This window comes from Ovis canadensis, chromosome X (assembly GCF_042477335.2).
Source record: "Ovis canadensis isolate MfBH-ARS-UI-01 breed Bighorn chromosome X, ARS-UI_OviCan_v2, whole genome shotgun sequence".
Classification (NCBI taxonomy): Eukaryota; Metazoa; Chordata; class Mammalia; order Artiodactyla; family Bovidae; genus Ovis; species Ovis canadensis.
This window is the reverse complement of record NC_091727.1, coordinates 38,468,084-38,493,492: the sequence shown is the minus strand read 5'-3', so window position 1 is coordinate 38,493,492 and position 25,409 is coordinate 38,468,084. Positions and strand designations below refer to the sequence as shown.

The following is a 25,409-nucleotide window of genomic DNA, read 5'->3' as shown; positions in this document are numbered from 1 at the left end:
CCCACCCAGGGATTGAACCAGAGTGTCTTATGTCTCCTGCATTGGCAGGCAGGTTCTTTACCACTAGCACCACCTGGCATTTCCCCTCAAATAATGTACAGCAATTAAATTTTAAGTATAGCTTTGATTGAAAGTTAACATACCTTGACCTTGACCCTTACAAATGTAAAGGCATTGGGGAATATTCATGATTAACATATGATTCAAATATTTTATATTTTACATAAGATTTATACAGATATGCATAAACAGCTTCCCCGGTGGCTCAGATGGTAAAGAATCTGCCTGCAATGCAGAAGACACAGGAGACCAGGGTTCGATCCCTGGGTCGGGAAGATCCCCTGGAGAACTGAATGGCAACCCACTCCAGTATTCTTGCCTGGAGAATTCCATGGACAGAGGAGCCTGGTGGGCTACAGTGCATGGGGTCTCAGAGAGTCGGACACGACTGAGAGACTAACACTTCACCACATGTAATATGGGGAACACAGAGATCGTTACCTCTGTTTGTAGAATCCGTGTGTTTTGTCAAGACTCAGGGGCTACTGGAGTAAGAGATGGGAGACGCAAAGCTATTTAGTGACATATTTTCCTGAACGCATGCACCTTTGTAACAGGCACTCTACTCACTTTGGTAGTTTCCAGGCATCTTGAAACTCCTGCTTATCACAGCCACAAGCTTTGAAGAGTCCCTCTGTCCAGTCCCCCACGATGCGGATATGGATGCTAAAAAAGTCTTCCTCGGGGGCAGAGGTCAGGGTGAAAGGGTGCCACTCCAGCTTAGACACCATGGGACACTTGACAAAAATGTATTGGCCCACCTCCATCTTGAATCCCTTCTTCTTCATCTGGAGCTCGATGGTTTTGAAAGGGTGAGTGACCACCTATGGAAATAAAACATGTCTCTGGAAATGCCCCTTTCTCCCAGTACTTGTCTTGTCAGTGTCTGTATGGATAAGAGGCTGAGCTAAGAGGCCCTACCCAGGTCCCTTCTTCAGGGCCAACAGAGTAGTTCTTCCAGCAAACGAATCTCTTACTGGGAATAGCCCTCGGCTGTAGCCAGTGGCCCACAATGAGCTCTGATGCAGGGACCCAAAGGCCTGGCCCTTGTCCTCACTTCTGGACAACTCCCAGGGGCCATCCCAGCTCCAGCACTTCCTGTAGGATCAGCTGAGGCTGCAGTTGCAACCACTTTGACAGCCACCCATTTTCTTCCCCCAGTCCTGCCTTTTTTTCTTTTACAAGTTCCTCTCCTGAGAACACGCCCCGATAAGCCTTCTGCATGCAGTTCTCTGTCTCTGAGTCTTGGCTAGGGAATTCAACCTAAGACTCCGGCTTACCGTGATTTTTTTTTTCCTCTAAGAAATCAAGGCAGTGGCTAGAAACAGGAAGAAGAGATGGTTTCCTACTCAGCCTTCCTGTTTCCCCAGAGGGATGATCAAGAGCCTTAGCAGCCAGACAGAGGCAGAAGGCGACCCTGTTGACAGTTACATAGCAACGTCCCCCAAACTAAGCCTAAGGTGCTGGCCTGTCTTTGTCCCAAGTCCCACCTTGAGCCTGCTTGATTTCATGCATTGTTTCTGTTTCTCCCTACTTGGGAAGTACACCATTCACCTCTCCCAGAGCCAGGCCCCACCCACCCATTGTTCGTTCTCCATGTACCTGAATGTTCATAATAGCTTTGTTTGCAATAGCAAAATAATTTGGAAACAGTCCAAATGCCCATCAACTGGTGAGTTGGTAAATAAAAATAAAAATAGAACACAACAAAATGCTTTCATTGTAATATGCTGTTTCTGTGATGATTCCTGAGATCTTAGAAGGTCTTTATATATACAACAGAAAACAAACCAAGGGACATCAAAGGAAAGGACAATCAATAGAAACAAAAGAGCAGTCTCCTAATGTTGAGTAAGGGGCTTCTCTGGTAGCTCGGTGGTAAGGAATCCACGAGTGACTCAAGAGACATAGGAGACACTGGTTCAATCCCTCAGTTGGGAAGATCCCCTGGAGGAAGGCATGGCAACCCACTCCAGTATTCTTGCTTGGAAAATCCCATGGACAGAAGAGCCTGACAGGCTACAGTCCATGGGGCTGCAAAGAGTTGGACACAACTGAAGGGACTGAGCACAATGTTGACTGATACTGCTGAGCTTTACTTTTCATGACTGAGGAGTAGGAGAATGGGAAATCCTTTTCCTTAAGAAAAATTGTCAAATGTTTCCAAAATTTGTGATTCAAATATAACTTAAATGACAAGGCTGCAACCCATGGACCTTCATCACTGAATTAAGGAGGTGTAAAGCTTCATTTTGAAAACAAAGATTGATGAAAATGACTTTGAAAATTATGCTGCTCACATTGCAATTTTGTGTGGTGAACATGATTTTTACCATATTGCAATGTTGCCACCACAGGCAACACTGGGATAGGAGGGAGTAAAATGTCCTAGTGGACAACACAGTCACAAAATACTTTTGGATAGTACTTCATTTCTTACATGTGTTGACATGAGAAGAAAATGGATATTCATTTTATTCACAGGAAAACAAGTTTGCCTTAGAAATAGGCCTAGCAGAAATACTTGTCTGGTTAGTTCATTTTAGTCTAGTAAGGGAAATTTTGTGGTTGCTCTTTTTGCTGATCTGTGGGCTTTTTCTCATACAATATAAATATCATAAAAGGAGAACTGTTGTGGCTTCCTATATTTCAAGAACTCCTTTGCCAGCTGGACTACGTTCCTATGACCTTCCATAGTGGTCCAGAAAGAAGAGGTAGGTGGACAGGAAGGTTTTGTGTGTTTTGCAAAAGCAACCCATGGTAAACTTTGGTAAATACTTTTTGAACTGAATTGAATTCAATTTGATAAAAATAGTCTTGTCTGATGTTTTCTGAAACTATAAGGTAATTCTATTTTTATTTATTTAGTTAGATATTTATTTATTTAGTGATAAGAAGTGGCATCAACATGAGGGGAATCAAACACTATATATTTGAAGTTACCAGACTCAACTCCCAATGAAGTTTAGTTAGCTTACTAAAGACTTTGAGGACATTACCTCTGATATTCTGTTACTACATACAAAGCACAGAGGAGGAGGCAAAGAGGACCTGGGGAATGATCTCTATCTCAGTAAGATCTGCCCTGGTTCCCTGATTCTTTCAGCATCTGAATATTTTAAGGCTCAATAAATGACCTTTGTGACCTTTTGAACTCATCTCTTTGCTTCTTTACTCTTAACTAATCACATCATCCCTCATGCCTCTCCCCTTAACACACACACACACACAACACAAATTCATTTACATAAAATATTTGCATTCATTTTTCAACAGAAAATGTTAAATTCTAGTTTCCCCAATGGAAAGGTCCAATCATTTGATTATCAGGCTAGGGGCATTGAAACAAACCATAGGTCATCGCTCTGCCCTAAGTTGAATCAAAAGAAACCAAGTAAAAGACAGCTCTGACAGTGTTGTAAAGAACTTGGGTAGACTTGTCCATGATATAGTTAGACAGTCATTCCTAAGCCAGTGCCTACCTTGGTGATGACCACCTTCTGTTGAGATCGCCAAAACCGTACCAACCTCTCACAGAGATACAGGAACATGGGACCCACTATCCATTTCCAAGTCTGTAACCAGAACAAACAATGAAAAAAGCATGTGTTAAGGGGTGGTAGTTAATAAAAGATTCACGGGGACAAAACATTTTAGAAATGCAATTAACATTTGTGGACTTGTTTAAATATTTGATATTATATTAGTAAATTTCTTCTATAAAAGAATGCATGAAAATACCTAAAGTTAAAATAAATTTCTGAGCCAGTAAAAATGAACATTCTCTTTGGTCACTTTGGGGAACTATATCTACAGTATGAAACTCTCCCAAGAGGAACTGCCCACAAGAATGGGATTTCCTCCTATTGTTGCAATAGGAGTTGTGAGAATCCTACAGCAGAGTAAAGTTGGTTTTGGAATTAACATTTCTCTAAAGGAAAGCATTTCAAAAACATCATATTTTTAATGTAACATTGCAATTACTTTCTCTCAGTCACGTAGTCAAAGCTTGATTCGTCACAAGATGAGAAATTTCATGTAAGAATTTAGCTGTTTCTCCAATATTCTGGCAAGTTCTCAGAGCAATGCACTTGCTGAATAAGGACAGATCCAGAGATTTTTAGCTTTTTCTAGAGTCCCCTCTTGTCAGAATCTGCAATGTTCCAGACCACTGGAATTACTCTGTGGCATTGTTTGCTGTCCAGAAATATTTAGACCAAACAGATCCATCCTGGGATTCAGTCAATTAGGTTCCTAGTTGAATATATGAAGTAGCAAAGAATTTTAGAAGGTGATATCATCTTAAATACGACATTCCAGAAGGGATTCCAAGAGGGGAAGAAATCTCAGAGGACTTTCCGTACTCTCACTAATGATCTTCCTATGAAAATTTTTAAGAAACTTATTGTTGGAAGTTGAGAGCACCCAAATAGCCCTATCTCCAATCAAACTTGAAAAATATCTGCCTGGAAGTCATAAATTCTCTGCTACTGGCCTTCATTTTCATGGGACAGGTTTTTCAAACCATCTAGCATTATCCATCTATTTCCTGGGGGCCACCTGGGGCCACATTGAATGGAACCAGGTGTTGGACATCACCTCTAATCTTCCCAGAAACCCAGGAGCATTTCTGAGGTAGGTGTCTGCTAAGGTAGTAGCATTCTGACTCCAGGTGTCTTCAAGGAAATGTGCCTTTCCCAACTCAGAAGAGGATCTGCAATACAGTTCCCTTTTAATCCTTTCTATTGATGTCTCTGGGCTTCCCTGGTGGCTCAGCAGTAAAGAATCCACCTGCCATGCAGGACATGTGGGTTCAGTCCCTGGGTTGGGAAGATCCCTGGGAGAAGGAAATGGCAACCCACTCCAGTATTCTTGCCTGGAGAATCCCATGGACAGAGGAGCCTGGTGGGCTACAGTCCATAGGGTTGCAAAGAGTCGGATGAGACTGAGTGACTAAAACAACAACAACAACTGATGTCTCTATGTAGTGGGGGTAGTTCAGTGATGTGTCTGGTTACTTTCATTAATAAGTAAGGATGCTGAAAGATGTTAAGTCCTCTAGATGCTGTTTCTAGAGGAAGAGTACTCCTATATTAGGAGAGTAGGGGAAAAGGAAGGAGAAATGGGATGGTAAATTTGCATTTATATTATACTGTGTTTAAGGACACAACTAATGATCCTTTTCAGAAGACCTATACAAACGTTGATTTTTGCTTAGTTTTATACCAATAGCTAACATAATAACCGATAACGTGTATTGCTTGCCAATGGGGGAAAAGGTATGAAAATCATAGGGTTCACTTCTCACTCTATGGAACAGAGATATTGAGAATAAACAAAATGGAGTTCTTGAGAGTTCCCAACAAAAGGGAAATATTTTAGCATCCTTTCCCTTGGTCACCCTTGCCACACCCCTGCTCTACCATGAAGTGCCATTGGGTGTTGGCATGAACCTAGCTCTCCAGTCTCTGTTATTCACAGACAGGACCTCCTGATATCTAATGGCAGCCCTATGTACCATCTCACAAATTTCCACTCAGCTCTGAAAGCTGGATAGAAAATCTTATTTCCTGGTATCTGAGGAGGTTCCTGGCTCCTTATATTATAAATCATTATCTGAGCTTTCCAATTCAGCTCAGGATGGAATCCCTCTGAAAATCATCAACTGATATTATCATGGCCATCATATCCAGAAGAGATAGAAGTTCTTGAATCCAAATGCACTTTAAAAAAAACAATACTTTTCCAAGTTTCATATGAGGATGCTCATATCAGACTAATGTAAAGGTTACTTTTCAAGAACTAATTCCAGACAATTAGCATAGCAGAAAAACACTGGATACTTATCCTAGCAGTTCCATGACATTCATAATGGACAACTCTATGGCATTTGTATGTATTTCTTAGATGTAGTTTGAAGATTATTGGTAATGAAACTATAATAGCAACAATGAGTTGTACGTACCATAGGAGGGTTCCCAGAGAACTCTGGGATTGGACAGTTCTTTATTTTTCCCCACTCTGAGATGTTTTGATAACAGTTTCTTGGTCGGTGTTTCAACAAACTCTCTGCAGTCTGCCCACGTACAATCTGCCTGAGGAGGAAATGTAAGTCTTGACCATTTAGAAATGAGACATTAAGTTCTTAATTTTTTGAGATTCTGGATGTGTTTTTAGTATTCTAATATGGGTCTTATACTTCTGATTTACAAGCAATATCTTATTGCCTCCTCCCAATAGATTAGAGGAAGGGAAAAATGCATGATCTTTAGCAATAGAAAAAAAAATTATATGGGGACTTCCCTGCCAGTCCAGTGGCTGAGATTCCAAGCTTCTACTGCAGGGAATGTGGGTTTGATCCCTGGTCTGGGAACTAAGATCCCACATCCCACATGCTGCACAGCATAGCCAAAAAAAAAGAGAAAAAGAATAAAAAGGAAAAACATGTATGATGGCACAAAGGATATTTATATGTAACATTACATCTACAGGGTAAGTTTGGATCATCCATACATGTTTCCTGAAGTGCAACATTTGTGCTTCTGTTTCAAATATTATTCTCATTTAGAAACAAAAACAGAAAAACTGCAAATCTATGAGAGCAACTGCTGATGGGTACAGGGTCTTTCTGAAAATTAGAACAAGATGCCCCGCCTCTTTGAGGACAGCCCTAGAGGCAAAGAGTTTGGCCAGCAGAGCATGGACTAATTTCATTCCCATTGGCCAGGTACGCTTGTGTAGTTGACAACCCATACAACCATCTACAGTAGCCCTGAGGCTTGGTATAGATCCTTTATTTGTTTTTTCAAAATTGTCTAAATTAAATCAAAAGGCTGAAATTCACTTGAGATGGCTTTGTGGAGATATGCCATTCTCACAGACATCAACACTGATAGTATGTTTCCTGAAATGCTCAGAGCCCATTCACTTCAATAAGTATTAATTGAGCAACTACTATAACATAAGACAATTCAGGTTGAGTAGGAACTGGTGGAGGGAGGCGCAAAGTTGAAAGAGTCAGGTCTCTGGTCTCTAGAAACATAAATGGCAAGGTCTTCAGAATCCTTGCCTGGAAAATCCTATAGACAGAGGAGCCCAGCGGGCTGTAGTCCATGGGGTCACAAAGAGTCGGGCATGACTGAGTGACTAACACTAGCATTTCAAAATATATAAGATGACACATAGAAGGCCCTTTGTAAAAGTTTGGGCCACTTGGTATATTCAGAGGATGTTTGACTTCAAGGTCATTAACCATCGCTTTCTATCCCTAGGTCCTAGGGAAGAGAATTACCATGTGTTGAGCATCTGTCATGTGCCAGGTATGGGAAAGGCACTGTACACAAATTATTTCAGTTGGTTTTCATAACAGGCCTGAAATGTAAGCACCCTCATTTTACATATGTGGACCATGAGGCTTAGAGAGACCAGGTAACTAGAAGCAGAATGATTTGGTGAAAGCAATTCTGGACCCAAGCCAGACAGCCTTGATTTCACATCCCACATCCACCCCTTGCTAATTTAGTGGCAAATTGGGCAAGTTATTTTACTTGTTTTGAGCCTCAGTTTCTTCAGCTGTAGGATAGGCATGTGCGTGCGTGCTAAGTCTCTTCAGTCATGCCCGACTCTTTGTGAGCCTATGTACTGTAGCCCGCCAGGTTCCTCTGTCCATGGGATTCTCCAGGCAAGAATACTGGAGTGGGTTCCATGCCCGCCTCCAGGGGATCTTCCTGACCAGGGATTGAACCTGCATCTCTTATGTCGCCTGCATTGGAAGGTAGGTTCTCCACCCCTAATGCCACCTGGGAAGCCCATAAGATAGGCATAAGTACCTCATTAAAAGTTCATTTTAGGAATCAACTGGCATGATGCATATAAGACTCCCGCACAAAGTAATGATCCAACAAATGATAACTATTAGAGTTCTTAATGCTTAAGATCACATGGGGAGTGATAGAGAAAAAGAAACTGACTTTCTTCTCTTCTCAGTGCCAAGACTGGAAGTCAGAAAACCTGCATTTTAATCCCAGTTCAGCTGCTACCTAGCTATGAGACTAAGAATCAGTCAACCAGTGTAAGTGGCAGATTTTCCTCAGGTGGAGAACAGGGAACATATCTGTCCTCTGCCTGCTCCACAGTAAGATAAATATCTGTGAGGGACTTCCTTGGCAGTCCAGTGATTAAGTCTCTGCACTACAAATGTAGGGGGCACAGTTTCAATCCCTGGTTGGGAACTAATATACCACATGATCCATGGCCAAAAAAAAAAAAAAAAAGATACAAATCTATGAATCTATACAAACTTAAAGTGGTGGAATTACTCAGCTAGAGAGGGGAAGAGATTAATTTTTTTTTCTCTAGGATTCTCTGAAACAACTGGATGATGACCGAGTTCCGTTTAAAGGTACTCATTGGTTTAAGAGGGTTTTCCAGTAGTCATGGATGGATGTGAGAGTTGCACTATAAAGAAAGGTGGGAGGAGAAGGGGACGACAGAGGATGAGATGGTTGGATGGCATCATCAACTCTATGGACATGAGTGTGAGTAAGCTCAGGGAGTTGGTGATGGATAGAGAAGCCTGGCATGCTGCAGTCCACGGGATCACAAAGAGTAGGACATGACAGAGTGACTGAACTGAATTGAAAGAGTCTTTGTCTATACTGATTTTTCAGTGTTTAGAAAGGGATGACCAGGGGTCAGGGTCTGCAAGTTGATCAAGAATGCACATGAGGAGAGGGAACTATATTCAATATTTGGTAATAAACCATAATGGAAAAGAAGATGAAAAAGAATGTATAAGTGAGTTATTTTGCCATATACCTGAAACTACCATGACATGGTACCTCAACTATATTTCAATAAAACATTTTTAAAAAAGAATGCACATGAGGGGTTGCCACAGGCTGCTTCTCCCCACCCTTCCCCTTTTCATACTCAAGTCTCAGCCACTTCTAGGCTGACTTGACTCAGAGCAGAGTCACTGAGCCTTGAGCACCTACTTCCTCTACTCTTAGTTATATGCAGCCCCGTACCCACTGGGGAACTTCCCAGGCCTGCTTTTGCGTGCAGGTGGGAGAATCGGCTAGTGTGAAACAGTAGAAAAAGGAAGCCTGGTATGAAACAGGGGTCCCAATAAGGCAAACTCTCTCAACCGCACATCCAGGCACTGAGTATCTCTAGGACAGATTCATCACTGCCTGCCTTAGCCCCTCTGAGTTCCAATCCCATCTAAACCACTGATAAACTGGTGATGGCTTGGCTACATACTGGGTTCGCCAAAAAGTTCATTTGGGTTTATCCATAGGATGGTACAGAAAAAGCCAAATTAACTTTCTGGCCAACCCTGTACTTAAACTTTTTTAGTCTGTTTCCTTGTCTATCATTTCCCCAGTAAATGAGGACAGTAAGAGCATGTCTTCCTTTTACAGGTTAAAAGAAACATGCCTGTCACAGATGCTCAATAGAAGCTAGGTCTTCCCTTTATTATGTTAGGATGCTTGAAGGCAATAACCATGTGTTTCTCATTCTAGTATTCCCCACTGTGTCTGAGATTGGCCCTCATATACAGTAGGTAATCAGTGAATGATTGGCTTGAATCAAAACTCATTGAACTACAGCAGACCCTTTCACCTGATGAATCATTACCCTCCCTGGTTTGGGAGTTTGTCTAATTTACGAGGGATTAAGCCATGGGAAACATCATTGCAGACGTCCAAGACTCTACCAGCACTCTCAGCATGCTTTGTATATGCTTGCAAAGATGTTCAAAACTTTGGTGTATTTTTCAAGTTTGCTATAAATAACTGCACTATGAATAGTTATGAGTCGCATACCAGAAACTAAAGTGGTACTGAGTGGTTTTTATCAAAGTGACTTCTGTTTTCACCTCTTATTCTCTCAACAGACAGGCTGATCACACCAAGACAAGGTCACTGTGCCTCTAACAGAACACCATGTCTGGGAACTAAGGGGCATAAAGTACTTGGCTTGGAGTTTAAATACTCACTCAACTCCATGGATGGCGAGACCAATGAAGAAGATCACAAAGAGATGGTGTGTGTACCAAAACACTTCAAAATAAGACCTCCGGATGGTTTTGGTGGAGGACGTGATAATTAATATCAGGCACAGTGTAATGACTACTCCGGTGATGCCTGCCACCCGAGTCACAGCCACATACAGGCCTCCTTCAGGATTCTGTAAAATACACAGACACAGACACAAATACACACACATTATTTGTATGCTCTCAGATGTAGGACTCCCTATCTATAGAGTGTCCAATGAACAGGGAAATAGGTATGTTCTTTCCTTCTTTAGATAATCCTAACCATCCCTCAATAGGGTGGTATAGACTTTGAATTGTTGTTGTTTAGTTTCTCAGCTGTGGCTGACTCTCTTGCGACTCCATTGACTGTAGCCCACTAGGCTCCTCTGTCCATGGAATTCTCCAGACGAGAATACTGGAGTGGGTTGCCATTTCTTTCTCCAGGGGATCTGTGTGACCCAGGGATCAAACCCATGTCTCCTACACTGTCAGGAGGATTCTTTACCACTGAGCCATCAGGGAAGCCCATATAGACTTAGAATGGATAGTTCCAAACTAAAAGTCTTACATGGTTGAGGTGTCATAGGAAATATCAACTGATATACAGAAGTAGTTCTCAGTATCAGAAAAAAAGGACATTTGTCAACGCTATGTCCTAAAAGGGTCAGAAGCTCTTTTCCTGCTTTGATTTGGAAAGTGTCATAATGCTTAGCTTGTAAAAGTATTCTGGGCATGCCACATCTTAGGCTATGTTCCTCCAAAGCAGATCCTGAGATGAGGATTCATGGGTAAGTGATTTTGAAAGAATGTGCTCCTGAAGAAACTGGTAAGAGAATGGTTAACAGGACAGGAAAGAGGAACATGTCAAGTCAAATAAGAGGGTGTTGTTCAGTGGCTTAGTTGTATCCCATGGACTGCAGACCACCAGGCTCCCCTGTCCTCCACTATGTACTGGAGTTTGCTCAAATTCCTATCCATTGAGTCAGTGATGCTATCTAACCATCTCATCCTCTGCTGCCCCCTTTTCCTTTGCCTTCAATCTTTCCCTGCATCAGGGTCCTTTCCGAGAGGGTGATTTTGGGCCAAATCTTCAGCCTGATGCTGCAGGGAAACTGCAGAGGGTCAAACACAGCTCAGTGTTTATCCTGACTAGAGGCAAAGAAGCTGGGTTTTTATGGCCCAAACCCATCAGTTATTGGTTAAGACCAGCTCAGCGAGATAGCTATCTAGGCCCTTTCAGATCTTGGAGCTTGTGGGGAAAGGGCCTCCAGTAGCCCCAGGGCAATCCTCTGAGGAAGAAACACAAATACAGGCAATTGAAAATGGAAGCACACAGAAGGGCAGGGGAGCACAGACAACAGAAGCGTGATCTGGGCCCAGCACTGCAGTGTCAGCTCACTTGATATGTTTGCAGTGCCACCTCTATGTATCATGATATAAATAAAAGAAAAGTCATCCAACACATCATACAAAGAGAATTCCTATTTTATTTGATGCTGTTTAATTCTGTCCCTAAATAGATCACATTTTTTAATATCAGCCTGAGGATAATGATTTCTGCAAAATTAAAGGACTTTTTTGTAATCTAAACAGACAACAAAATGTGTTTAGAATTCAGTGTATAGTGAGTGATTTGATTCAGATATCCTACCCAGTCACTGGGCACATGAAAATGATTTTGACCTTCTCCCTCTGAGTGTAGAAGGCTCTAGCAACTACTGGAAGGGAAGAAGTCCTTGCCTATGGATTGCCCATATGGCTGCTGCTGGAGCAATTAGCAGACAGAGGCCACCTCTCAGATGTTGTAAGCAAGGAAGAGGAAAAGCATTGCTGATGGGTGTCAGCTGGTGGCTGAGCTGGTATTAACACCTCAGCCAGAAGCTTCCCTATTTCACATAAACAGTTTCATAGAACACCAACATCAGACAAGGTCATTCTGTGACCTTGTCATTCAAGACCAGTCAAGACAAACACATGCGTGACTGCTGCTTCTTAGACTATTACAGACTTAGCCCCATTCTTCTGCCTCCTAGAAAAAATATTAAGATACCTAATGCTGGAACTATCCCCAATTTTGGACTGAATCTGACCCAGAGCAGATGCTTGTTTTCTGAAACTCCCCCCAAATCATCTGACACAAATCCCACAACAAGCCTTTCTCAACATCCTCCTGAGAAACCCCAGATTTCCTCAGAGTGTGAGGTTTCTTTGCTGCAGTAAGTAATAAACCCAAGTTCGTTTGACTAGACGATGTTCCTGGCTTTCTTTGACTGCTGGGCCTTGTCAAGGATAAGCCTGAGTTGCTCTAGGCTTCATGTATACTCGTTCTTACAGGTGAGTTTAAGAAACTGGAAAACATATCGTGACCTTCCACATTTAGCTCAGGAGTATGGGAGGCATTTTTTTCTGTGCCCACATTCTTAGAACCTCCAGACCTGGCCCTCTGATATAGTTAGTCTACTTTTGTCATTGTTGCTGTTCTGATCAAGTGAAATTGTTCACTCACTGAAATCTAATCCTCAGTTTTAATAGTCTAGAGAACATCTGAATTAGGAAATTAGAGGCTTACCTTGATTCTTTGTCGAACAAAATTGAGGTAAGTTTCACCGGGCTTATCTCCAATGTCAGAGAGTGCTATTGAATAAGGATCAGAATTGTTGACTCGGGCATTCACACACCACTCCACATTAAATAGATGTGCAATGGTGTGAATTGCTAAAGAGGGCAGAGAAGAGAAACAAAGAGGGTGAGTGGTGTACATAATTTTATTTGGAGCTGAGTTTCTGGCTACAATCCCTGTGTGTGTGTGTGTGTGTGTGTGTGTGTGTGTGTGTGTGTGGTGCTCAGTTACTCAGTCATGTCTGACTCATTGTGATCCCATGGACTGTAGCCTGCCAGGCTTCTCTGTCCATGGAATTTTCCAGGAAGAATACTGGAGTGGGTTGCCATTTCCTGACTCTATGATAAAGTAGTGGAGGTTTGATAAGGATCCCTTCTTACACCAACACCACTTTCTTAATAATTATAATAATAAAACAAAATATTTAACACATATAAATACATGAATACTATTATATATACATATATAAAAATAATAAAAATAAAATGTTTAGCTCATAATGTCTATCTTAGATTCTCAATTTATGGGCTATGGTCCTTGTAGAGTTACTGCAAGAAATCCATGAATCTATATGTTCAACCAAGTATTTTTTTTTTTAAATGAATGAACAAAAGCTCGTACATGTGAACTAACAAACAATTTTCACATTAAAAAGTGTGCAAAAGGGGGAGTACACTGGGATTTTATCAGAAGAGCCTTAGGGAATAACGTTTTAAGACCTGAAGGAATAAATCCTAATGTTGGGATGGCAGAAAGAGTGTTGAATATTTTTCTAACAGAACTCAATCAAAAAAATATCTCAATCTACCTGCAAAGGCTGATATCTTATTTTAAAAGTATCTTAGAGGGAATTCTCTGGTTCCAAGTTTTCTTTGCAGTCTCAAATATCTGAATGAACTTACCAGTGTGAAGCGCAATCATCCATGCCACCATTTTATGAAAGGTGAGGTTCCTGTCCAGTTGTCTCCGAATTCTTGTTGAGCAGCACTTTGGATTAAAGGGAAAAATAATAATTGTTAACAAGAAAGTTTTCTCTGTGTCAGATATTAGACACATCTTTTCTCAGTTAGTTGTTACAACCAATTCTCTAAACAAACAAACAAACAAACAAAAAACCTATATCATACTACCCATTTGACAGATAAGAAAACTGAGGCTCAGATAGGTCAAACAGCCAATGAGTAGTATGGTTGGCTTAAGCAATGTTTTAGGTTCTCATACTATTAACATAAAAAGCCTCTCATGGAATTCATTGCTTAATTGTATAAAATATGAATTTGGACAGAAAGCACCTGTGTAGCTTCTAGCTCAGATTAATTTACTCAATAAAGAGAGGATATAGAAATTTTATAAGGACAGGGATGCCCTCAAAGATCTGAAGGTCCAGTGGGGGCACAGACAAATGAACAGTTCTACAACAAGTGAATAGTTTTAGAATAGCACCCTTCCAGGAAATACACACTATAAGAGGTAGAAAAGTGTCCACTTGTACATGTTGATAGAGACAACAAAGCAAGGGAAATCATTAAAACAATCACAGCAAAAATAATAATAGCCAAGGGTATTTACAAAGAGCTTGTGCAGAAGTGTTTTACATGCATTGACTCATTTCATTCTTACATTAATTCTATGTGGGAGGTACCATTATTTTCACCACATGACAGGCATAGAGAGGTTACCTTCCCCTAGGTTTCATAGTTAATAAGTGACAGAGTTGGCTGGGGTCTAAACTCCAGTTCCCTGATGCTAGAGATATCAACAATCTGATATTTCATACCTTTTATGATTACTTTGGCATTACAATGGAATTATGGCCAATTGATTAGTGTAATTTTCTTACGAACATATGTTAGAGGCTGTGGGTTTCAATGTTTCAATCTGGATTCAGGTCATTGCCCGAAATAGAGAAAAAGCCCTGCTTTTTGTTTGAATCAGAACTTTGTTTTCCTGAAAAGGGGTCAAGTGCTCACTCTGGCTGCTTTGTTTCCAAGGGTAGATGTACTGGCATATAGATTCAGAAATCTTTTAAGGAGACCAAAGCAAAAAAACCCCAAAACAAAACAAAAAACTTAGGTATTATAAATAACTGGTTCTAAACATGTTTAATTTCAATACAGGGGTATTAAATATTTGACTTACTTATTTTTAATCAAATATTCTGGTTTTATAGAAAAAATAAAATTACATGGAAAATTGTGCTTACTCCACTATCTTGGAGTTAGTTACATTTAGGAAGGGCAGGCTGTTTGGATCATGAAAGCAGATTCCTGAAACTGCAGAAATACTAGTAAGGAAGACGCATGATTCCAGAAAAAGGGAAAACAAAACAAAACAAAACAATTAGGCTTTGTTGAGTGCCTTCTATGAGCCAAGCAGCTTATCCATAATCACTACACCATTTAATATAGCCAGATAAATATTACTATTTTCATTTTACAGATAACAAAACTGAAGCTTCCCAGATGGCTCAGTGGTAAAAAATCTGCCTGCCAAGCAGGAGACCCAGGTTTGACCTCTGGGTAGGGAAGATCCCCTGGAGAAGGGAATGGGAACACACTCCAGTATTCTTGCCTGGAGAATCCCCATGGACAGAGGAGCCATGGGGTTGTAAGAGTCAGACATGACTTAGTAACTAAACCACCACCATACACATTTTATTAAAAGGAAAAACAGAGACTTGTAGTCACTAATGAGTTAGTAAAATAGGGTCCTACTAGGGCACCAATCCCTCATTTTTTTCCCAGCCACCCTCTATAATGTGGTCAGGAATGGCAAACACATCCAAAGAGAAGCCATATATCATGATTATACCAGGCTTCCAGATACAATTTCCTCATTGTTTCCTGACAAGGAGGGGTGGTGGTGAGACGATTGGTTGGGAAGGGAGGGCTTTGCTGCCTGTGACTGACCAGGGCTTTATTCTTCCTTGCTACCATGCAGATACCATTTTTATGCTTTTGAGTCACTTGTGAATTACCACCAGCCACCTACTAATGACCCAAGCTGCCATCATGCACCATAGCTTCTTCACTGAATAACCAGTGACTTCTTTTTTTTTTTTAGAAAAATATTTATCTATTTGGCTGTGCTGGGTCTTAGTTGTGGCATGAGGGATCCTCAGTAGAGACACGCAGGATCTTGTTCCCTAATCAGGGATTGAACCCTGGGCCCCTATATTGGGAGCATAGAGCCTTAGCCACAGGACCATCAGGGAACTTCCACTCCATTGACTTATAATGGAGAGGTCCTCTATTACTGTCAGCTAAAGCCTTGCTCAATCTCAATAAGCTAACATTCAAGTGCTAGGGAGATTACTGAGTCACCTTGGCAGATTTCTACGCTTGATTCAAACTGCAAGAGTAAAAAAAATTTAAAAAGTTGAGAAACAGAACTATAAAGAAGTGCATATTTAATGGAGCATACCATTAGCTTCTGTAACATGAGTGTTACGGAAACTTTAAAGTTCTATTTTATGTACACCTGGTTTCACCACAAATGCCATAAATGAATCTGAATTAGATATCTATATGCAATTTGAGAGAAATTGCAAAGCCAGCCTTGACTCTACAGAACTCAGGCAAAGAAGCTGACAGAAACCTGGAAGCATTAGAATATGCGATAAATATGAAGATCACCACTGGATTCGTATAGCACTGTCTATAATTTTAAAATCCATATTTATCTTCTATCTCTTCCATAAAACTCTAAGCTCTCTGAGCTCATGGCTCATCGATGTCTTACCCTCTACTCACTATGTGTCCCCGTGCCTAGCACATAGTTAGCACTCAACAAATATTTGTTCACTGACAACTCACTAGTTGGCAGACTTAGTCAATTAATACAATTTTAAAATATCATTCATATCTGTTCTTACATTTGCATTATTTCATTTGCTTTTTAGCTAAAAACAACAGAGAAGAAAAAAAAAAAACAACTACGAGACAGGAAGTCTAAGAGCCTTGCCCTGGACGTGTTAGATACAGGGCTATGTTGAGAGCCTCTGGCTCTCAGGTGATATAAGGTTATAGAAAAGAGCTCACTCTCTCATGTTTCTGTTTCTTTCTGATCTTCAGACTAGAACTTCCACCCAAGCTGAGGTTGTTAATGTTTCTTTAGGGACGTCTGTCTGCTGAATCCCACCATTCCCCATTTCCCTCAACAGAGCAGGCTCTGAGTGTTTACCCCTATCTTCCCTGGGAAAGGCCAACCCTGGGGTTTTCTTTCTCCAGCTAACCAGAAGGATTATAAAACCAGCTCTAAAGGATTAAGACCATTAGACACTGAAGTTCTGTGACTGTTTAGTTTTCATAAAGGCCAACTAATAAATCCTTGAGTCTACAACATCCTTGCCACTTCTAGGTTACGTTATTCAGCCTGCCCGAACATGCATATATTTGATGGACTTCCTAAGACTATAACGGCACCACAAGAGTTTGAGTTTAGGTAGCAAGTGGGAAAGTGAACAGGCTCTGGAGGCACAAACACCTGGGTTGGAACCTCAACACTCTCACTGAATTTCATCCCCATCTCACTGGTCTGACATGCAGATTTCATGGAGGTAAGGTTTATGAAGACTCAGTAAGCGGCAGGTGTTACCGTGTCCAATGAGTCACAGTATGTCTACTCATTTTAATCCCAATCAGAAAAGAAGATTCTTTGCCAAGTTCCCATTTCAGGTTGGGAAATCTGGAAGGAAGGACACACCCCATCTATAAAAGAATGTTACTTGCTCCTCATTTTTGAAAAATGCATTCTTTGATGTACAGGTCTCTCTACTTAGAGAGCTGAACTTCTCTGCAATTTGAAGAAAAGCCTCATTTCACCCTTGTCTCTAGAAACCCTCATTAGAATCTTTACTCCCTTAAGGTCACAGGAACCCTAAAAGTGGCCATTACAACATGTGCTGATCATAGCCACAAAACGGCAGTGCAATTTGAGCCTGTGGAGTAACAAGGATTTCTTAACAGGCTGTCCTGGTGAAAACACTGCCTGTTTATCAGGGTTTACTTCCTCTAAATAGAAACTATTTGAACAGGAGGTATTGGGGGAGAATAAAACAGTTACAGTCCCTGAACTTTATTTAGAAAATGTCCAGATGTTGTACTTTACAACCCGCCCTTCAAGAAAACTTTTCAATTGCCATATGATCCAGCAATTCCACTCCTTGGCATATATCCAGACAAAACTATAATTAAAAAAGATATGCACACCTATGTTCATAGCAGCACTGTTTATAGTAGCTGAGACATGGAAACAACCTAAATAAGTGTTCATCAGCAGATGAATGCATAAAGAAGATGTGGTACACATATACAATGAAATATTATTCAGTCATAAAAAAGAATGAAACATTGCCCTTTACAGCAACATAGATGCACCTAGAGACCATCATACTAAGTGAAAAAAGTCAGAAAGAGAAAGAAAATCCCATATATGTGGAATCTAAAATATGACACAAATGAACCTATCTACAAAACAGAAATGGAATCACAGAAATAGAGAACAGACATGCAGTTGCCAACAGAGGGGAGTGTTGGGGAGGAATGGAGTTCAGTACTAGCAGATGTAAACCATTACATTTAGAATGGATGAACAACAAGGTCCTACTGTATAGGACCTAGGTAGCAAGTGGGAACTATAGTCAATGTCCTGTGACAAACTATAATGGAAGAGAATATAAAGGAGAATGTATGTATATGTATAACTTAGTCACTTTGGTATATAGTGTAGATTAACACAACACTGTAAATCAATTATACTTCAATAAAAAATAAAACTTTTCCATCAAATGGAGTTCTACCTCCGTGGTTTCTTAGGTTGAGAAGATTATTTTGGAAATCCTTGTGATCAATGTGTTAGTTATGGCTTGTTAACCCTATATTTGTAAATCAAGTGTTGTATCATTCTTAAAGAAAAAAAAATCTCCTTAGGATCAATGTGAATTTAGTAAGACTAGGGAAAAGCGAGATAGAGTTCAAGGCAAGTTCTAATTGTTATTGATAGTTTAGATCACTTTCCTTCCCGCACGGAGTCACTGATTACCAATTAAGATTAACACCTAAGCTATACATTTCAGATCCAAGTTTACTAGCAAAGCTCCAACTTGACCTCAGGTATCTGCCATTTAAAATCCTTACACTCTCATCAAAGTAGATTGCTTGCTTCTCTCCACTATAAATGACTTCTATTTAATAGGTCATTTTTTAAAAAGCCAGTTAATATAAAAGAAACATTTTATTAAAAGGAAAAACAGAGGCTGCATGCATGCTAAGTCATGTCCAACTCTTTGCAACCCCGCGAACAGTAGCTCACCAGGCTCCTCTGTCGGTGGGATTTTCCAGGCAAGAATACTGCAGTGGGTTGCCATTTCCTAATCCAGGGAATCTTCCTGACTCAGGGGTCGAACCTGGGTCTCCTGCATTGCAGGCAGGTTCTTTACCACTGAGCTGGCAGGGAAGCCCCCAAACAGAGGCAACTAGTCACTAATGAGCAATGGAATAGGTCCTCCCAGGCATTAGTCCCTAAGTTTGCAAGAGCTACCCTCCGTGGTGTGGTCAGGAATGGCCAACACAGCCAAAAAGAAGCCACAAGTCATGATCACACAGGACTTTCAATATGATTTCTTCACCATTTCCTGTGCTTTATATCTTCTACAAGCTTATTTTTATCCTTTATGCCCATATCTGATGCCACCTTCTCTAAGAATTCTTTTTTCATCCCCCACAGTACCTGATATAATTTCCTTTGCCTTTGCTTGATTCCCTGTAGCTCCTTCTTTGTAACATTTTGTGGGACCCATCACATTTTGCTTTGTATCGTATTTGAGTATGTATGTAGATTCCAAGTTCCTTGCTTCTCATCTTTGTATAATAATAAGAAATTTGTATACCATTTTACAGATTACAAAAGTTCTTCCTACATAATCTTTTTTTCTTCCAGCATAGTATATTAGGGGTTCAGTAGACTGTTGAAGTGAGGGTGAAAGAGCCTGGGGCATTTAGAAAGCTCTGAACTCCTCAATTCCATGGACCAAACACCTGTCACATTCATTGCATAGTGACTCATGGCTCATTGTTTCCATCTTCTTGGGATATTATCCACCAAAGAGATTTTCTCTCACTTAAAAATTTTGAAAAACATGACACTATGAGATTAATCCCCAAATTTCACATCAGTCTCATAAATTTCTATATGTATATATATATATATAATGTCATATTATATATATCTGTATGTGTGTGTACATGTACTTTATTGCTATTGTGGAGGTATAGGTAGATTGGTTGTTTTGTTTTTTGGGGGGTTTTGTTTTGTTTTCAATGTCTGTTCCAGGTTAAAAGGTTGTCTCAGGGAGCTCCATCGACAGATAATACAAAAATAAACTAGAGAATCAAGCATGGCTTGATTGTATAATGAATATTGTACAGTGGTTGGAATTCTCATAAACCCTTGGTTTGCTTTTCCTATAAAAGGGTGTTGAGCTTGATGGCCTTCGAAATTTTGAGGAACTCAAACTTTGTAAATTTGGTTCTTACCGCACTGGAACCCCTGAGGAAGGAGAGCAGATTTCGACAGACAGGCAGCAGAATCAGCATGCAGTTGAAATTCAGGCAGGCTGCAGGGGCTCTGGCCAGGGCCAGCGCTGACTGGAAAGGGCAGGATGAAAAGCAGGTGACTCCTGTGAGCCCAGAACACCCTCCCCCATCTCATTCCAGCCCCCCAACCCCCAGGCTTCCCAGCAAGCATGAGGACCACACTCCAGAGACATCAAGTTAATCTGGGAACAAAAGTTCTTCAGAACCAAAGATTTATTTTTAAGGCTTTGCTCCCCACCCCAACATTTTTTTATGAACATTTTCAAACACAAAGAGAATCTGAAATAATTTCACAATGAATACCTGCTTATTCATCTCCCAGATTCTACCTTTTACATTTTATGAAGCTTGCTTTAGCACATGTCTATTAATCTATCCATTCATCTGCCTACCTCTGTATCCATCAATGCATCTGCCTACCTCTGTATCCATCAATGCATCTTATTTTTGATGCATTTCCAAGTTGCAGACATCAGTTCACTTCCTCCTAAATAGCTCAGTATGCATATCATTAATTAGAGTCCAATATAGAAACTGGGAGTTTGTAAAGATTTTCTTAGCACTTAGACTAACCTTAACAGTAACTAAGTTGGTATGGTGTAATGCTTTGGCATTAAAACTGTTCCTTGTAATGCCTAAAGAAATTGCATATATGCAATTAAATATGGGGGGAGGAAAATGCAAAAGGAAATCATCCTTTTCAGCATCAACCTGAATAAATTAACAATTATAATAACATAGTATAATTATATGCTATAATATGTATGCATATAATGCATAATACATATTATAATTAGTATCATTAAGTAATCAATTTGTGGTTTCAGCATGATGTAACAAATGACATCCTCTGAGGCAGCCCTAATTGTAACTATTTCATTTATGATGAAGAAGAACTCTGGCAGTTCAAGGAAATTGAGAATGCTTATGGACCCAAGGAAAGGCAGGGGCCTTTGCTCCTCCAGTCTAGTTAACGGATGTGACCTTTGGGCAAGTTCCTCAAAGGCTCCATATGCAGGGAGAGGCTTATTTCCTGTAGATTATTTCATAACATGTCACTAGGGCTTTTCATGCAAAAATGTAGTAGGAATCAGATGATTTAGAGAATATAGAAAGTCTCACTTGTGCTACCTGTGTCACCCTGGATGGATCTCTTCAACCTGGCCATCTATTCCAGAGTCAGTATTAGATTTCTCCTTTAAGCTAAACAGGTGCACAGTAGTTCTTGGGAGGGGAAGGTTGCTGCTGGGACCTTCTGCCACCCTTCTGTTTGTCCCATACTGGAAGACCTAAAGACTCTTGATCAGGGGGCTGCAATGGAGGGACTGAGGCCGATAGTACCGTTGGGTTGGTCAGAATATTTCTTTAAAATGTTAAGAGGAATAGGAACAAGACTCTCTGATTAAACATGTGAGCCAGTTAATACCATGGGATATGGAAGGTATACTTACCCCAAGAAGTTTTCGAGTATAAAAGAACTTATCTGGAATATCATAAACCCGGTAGTACCAGACAAAGAGGAAGACGTTCATCCCCAGCCATACCAGCTGCACAAATAGAAATGGTTGCATGAAGTTTTCAAGTTTCAACAGGCAAATTTCACACCAGGTTGGAGTCAGACCAGGGTCAAGACTTCCCCACGGACAGCCCTCAATAAAGGTGGTTACAAAGCTGGGTGGAACCAGCTTTGAACCAGCTCTTTCCTGCAAAGGTGTCTCTGCACTTTGGTAGTAACCTTTCCACTCTGTCTTGTCCCCTGTGATTGTTCTACTACTTGGCCACTATGCCGTTATTATCTGTCTATCTCTTCTTGTTTCTTTCTCCTTCTCTTAAGTTGATAGATGATAGCAAGTGACTTGAAGGGAAAGGAATCTGTTACTATGCTGTCTCTCACACCAGGAAGACTCTGTTAGATTCTCAGTTCTCACAGGTGGAAGATCTCCCTCCATCACACAGCATCTTGCCCTAGTTAGTGGGAGTCTCCTCAGCTAAAATGGCGAATCTTTAATTCTACTTGATGAATTTTGCTTCAAGTGAGCATCAATGAAGGGATGACTGCATGCTAAGTTGCTTCAGTCGTAGCTGACTCTTTGTGACCCTATGGACTGTAGCCTGCCAGGCTCCTCTGTCCATGGGATTCTCCAGGCAAGAATAATGGAGTGGGTTGCTATGTCCTCGTTCAGGAGATCTTCCCAGCCCAGGGAATGAACCTGCATCTCTTGTGTCTCCTTCATTGGCATGCAATGCAGGTTCTTTTCCAATAGAGCCACTTGGGAAGCCCAAGGGGATGAGAGGCATGGGATTTATTATTATTATTATTATTATTATTAAAAGGAGATTCTTCTAGACTGCATGTTGATTTCATCTCAAGCACTGACTGCATCCAACAATGACTCTGCCCAGTGCTCCACCTTCAGGTCCCCAGTGGCTATCTTTTCTTAATTGAGCTTTCAGTTTATTTAATGTCCTTCAATGCTGGAAAATAGTCTCTCTTTACAAAGAAGAAGGTGCTAAAGCCACTTCTCCATTTCCTAACTTTGTCATGTTTACTCTTGATTTCCAAGCTGTGTCTTCACTTTCAAGTATATGAATGCATAATTTAGATGGAGGCCATTAAACTGTGGTAAGGGCTAAAAGTATAATTTGAACTTAGCTTCTATAGGAGTGATCTGTTCTTAAAACAGAAATGAGAAGTCATATTTATTTCATGACAAATTCTTTGAAAAATTTCATTCATAGGTGTCCTTTTAAAAAATCAGGATAACACTTTCATTGGCTACTGGAAAAGCTACTTCTAAATCATATTTCTATCTTCCCAACCATCTGTGATTGCTTTGCTGAGATCACCACCTTAAAATAATAGTTAATATTTGTTATGCTAAAAACTAAAGAAATCAACATGTCTATTAGAAAATCACCATATCTTTATTTAAAAGTTGTTTCTCATGATAGATTATATTAATTTATATATAGCTATGTGTAATATATCTCATACATACATTATACACATATATCTAGATAGTTTACTTCAATTCCTTTTCCTTGACTTAAAAAAAAAACTTCATAAATAACTACAATTTACCTCAGAAGAAAGAAGATACTTCTTAAAAAGAGAAAATTGAGAAATTCAATTATTATTGGTGTAATTACTGAAAATACAGGACAATTTCCCGTACATCAGCCAATCCTGTATTTGTTATTTGGAAAACTGTATAAAGTTTCAATTGCCCATTTTTAGGTGGTATAAGTACATAAAAAATAGAAAAATTTGCTTCTAAGTAAACATTGTAACCACTTCATATTCAGGGATTGTTATCATGAAATGTCTTCTACTCCCACTGTGAAATGCTGGCTAATTTAATACTTCTAAAAAATTCCAGAAACAAACTAGGTGAAGTGAGCCACTAGATGCATTCCTTCCATGAGTAAATTTGGAAGAATGGACTCATTCTGTATCCATCAGATGGATGCATGTTCACATAAATAAGTTTCAACACAATTTCTCAAACGAATGAAATAAAGCTTTGCTCTATTTTCATTTTCAAGAGACAAGTTAGAGAATTTGTAATTTCTTTCTTATTGGTACTTACAATGACAAAGATGGAGATGCCCTCATTCACAGCCCAGTTCCCCATGGTAGCAGAGGTTCAATGCCTTGAGTTTGCCTTTCTTCTCTGCTATACTTCTTCTTCCCATGAGGAAATGAAAATAGCAGCCTTGGGGCAATATGTTTCCTTTTCTATTATCAGAAATTAGCTAATCATTGGTCAACTGAAAAGCTTGTTTTCATAACAAATTTAAATTTTTAAACCACAAAAAAAAAGACAGAAAAAAAGTCTACAATGATCCAATCACAATTAAACATAGTGAGAAATGAAACTAATTTCTACAACTGAGAGGCAAATAACAGTGTAATTCATAGTGAATTACACAGTGAATTAATTTTTGGACTGACTGGTTAGCAAATGGCAATTTTTAAAAAGTCACCCAACTAGCCATGACTTCGTGTTAGGTAAAAAAAAAAAATTAGATAGATGTGATCTTTTTTGATGGGCTGGAGAAGCATTTATAATCTTACTGAGAAAAATAATAACAATAGTGATGGCTGATATTTATACCATGCTTACATTATGCCAATTTTCTAAGATACATATGTGTGTATATGTATGTACATATATACACACACACATATATATATATAAGTTGATACACATCTATGTGTGTGTCTACACACAAAGACACCCATATACACACATATAAATTCAGTGAAAGTGAAAGTGAAGTCGCTCAGTCGTGTCCGACTTTTTGCGACCCCGTGGACTGTAGCCCTCCAGGCTCCTCCGTCCATGGGATTCTCCAGGCAAGAATACTGGAGTGGGTTGCCATTTCCTTCTCCAGGGGAATCTTCCTGACCCAGGGATCGAACCCAGGTCTCCCACATTGCAGGCAGACGCTTTAACCTCTGAGCCACCAGGGAAGCAGTATGTAAATAAATTAATTTGATCTAATATTCTACCTTATAAAGCAGTTTCTATTATTATGCTTACATTTACAGATGAGGAAACTGAGACCCAGAGCAGTTAAGTTACTTGGCCAAGGTCATACAAGTAGGAAACTGTGGAGTTGGGATTTGAAAGCCAAGTAATTTGGCCATACTTTGACCATGATACCAAAATAAGAAAGCCTGACAGTGGCAACCCCATCCCAAATCACTTACAATACAACTATGGGAAAAGAAAACAACAAACAGGCCAAAATGTTTGGATGGCTGTAGTAGTCCCAGGTTCACAGGTCATTTTTCTAGGCAGGGTAGATAAACAGGGTCAGAACAAGGGTATGTTCTAGGTGGTGGATGTCAAAAGTCAGATTTAGCATCCCCCCCACCCCCGCCCGACTCCCACCCAGTCTTCAGGACATGAAAGAGACAAGGGTAGCGTGGTAACGCCACTATGAGTTCAAAGTTGACTAATTGCAACAAGGTGGTTGTAGAACAGCTAGAGTAGAGAGGTAAAAGAAGAAACTGGAGGAGCAAAAGGGAAAAAGAGAAGAAAAAAGAGAGAGGCCTGAACTATTTGGGTTGGTGTCTACT

The 25,409-nt window shown here is 40.1% G+C and overlaps 1 protein-coding gene across 1 annotated transcript in view; it reads right to left on the bottom strand.

Annotated features, from left to right (window-relative positions):
- The window catches only part of CYBB (cytochrome b-245 beta chain), a 34,197-nt gene extending 9,480 nt beyond the window's left edge, over positions 1-24,717 (bottom strand). Inside the window, exons 1-9 of the mRNA XM_070289897.1 lie at positions 23,911-24,717; positions 21,772-21,867; positions 20,261-20,371; positions 13,628-13,712; positions 12,675-12,820; positions 10,064-10,254; positions 6,026-6,155; positions 3,543-3,635; positions 631-884 (exon numbers count right to left, since the gene is read on the bottom strand). Coding sequence (XP_070145998.1) covers positions 631-884; positions 3,543-3,635; positions 6,026-6,155; positions 10,064-10,254; positions 12,675-12,820; positions 13,628-13,712; positions 20,261-20,371; positions 21,772-21,867; positions 23,911-23,955 — 1,151 coding nt within the window. The 5' untranslated portion in view covers positions 23,956-24,717. The remainder of the gene's footprint in view (positions 1-630; positions 885-3,542; positions 3,636-6,025; positions 6,156-10,063; positions 10,255-12,674; positions 12,821-13,627; positions 13,713-20,260; positions 20,372-21,771; positions 21,868-23,910) is intronic.
- Positions 24,718-25,409: the final 692 nt, after the last annotated feature.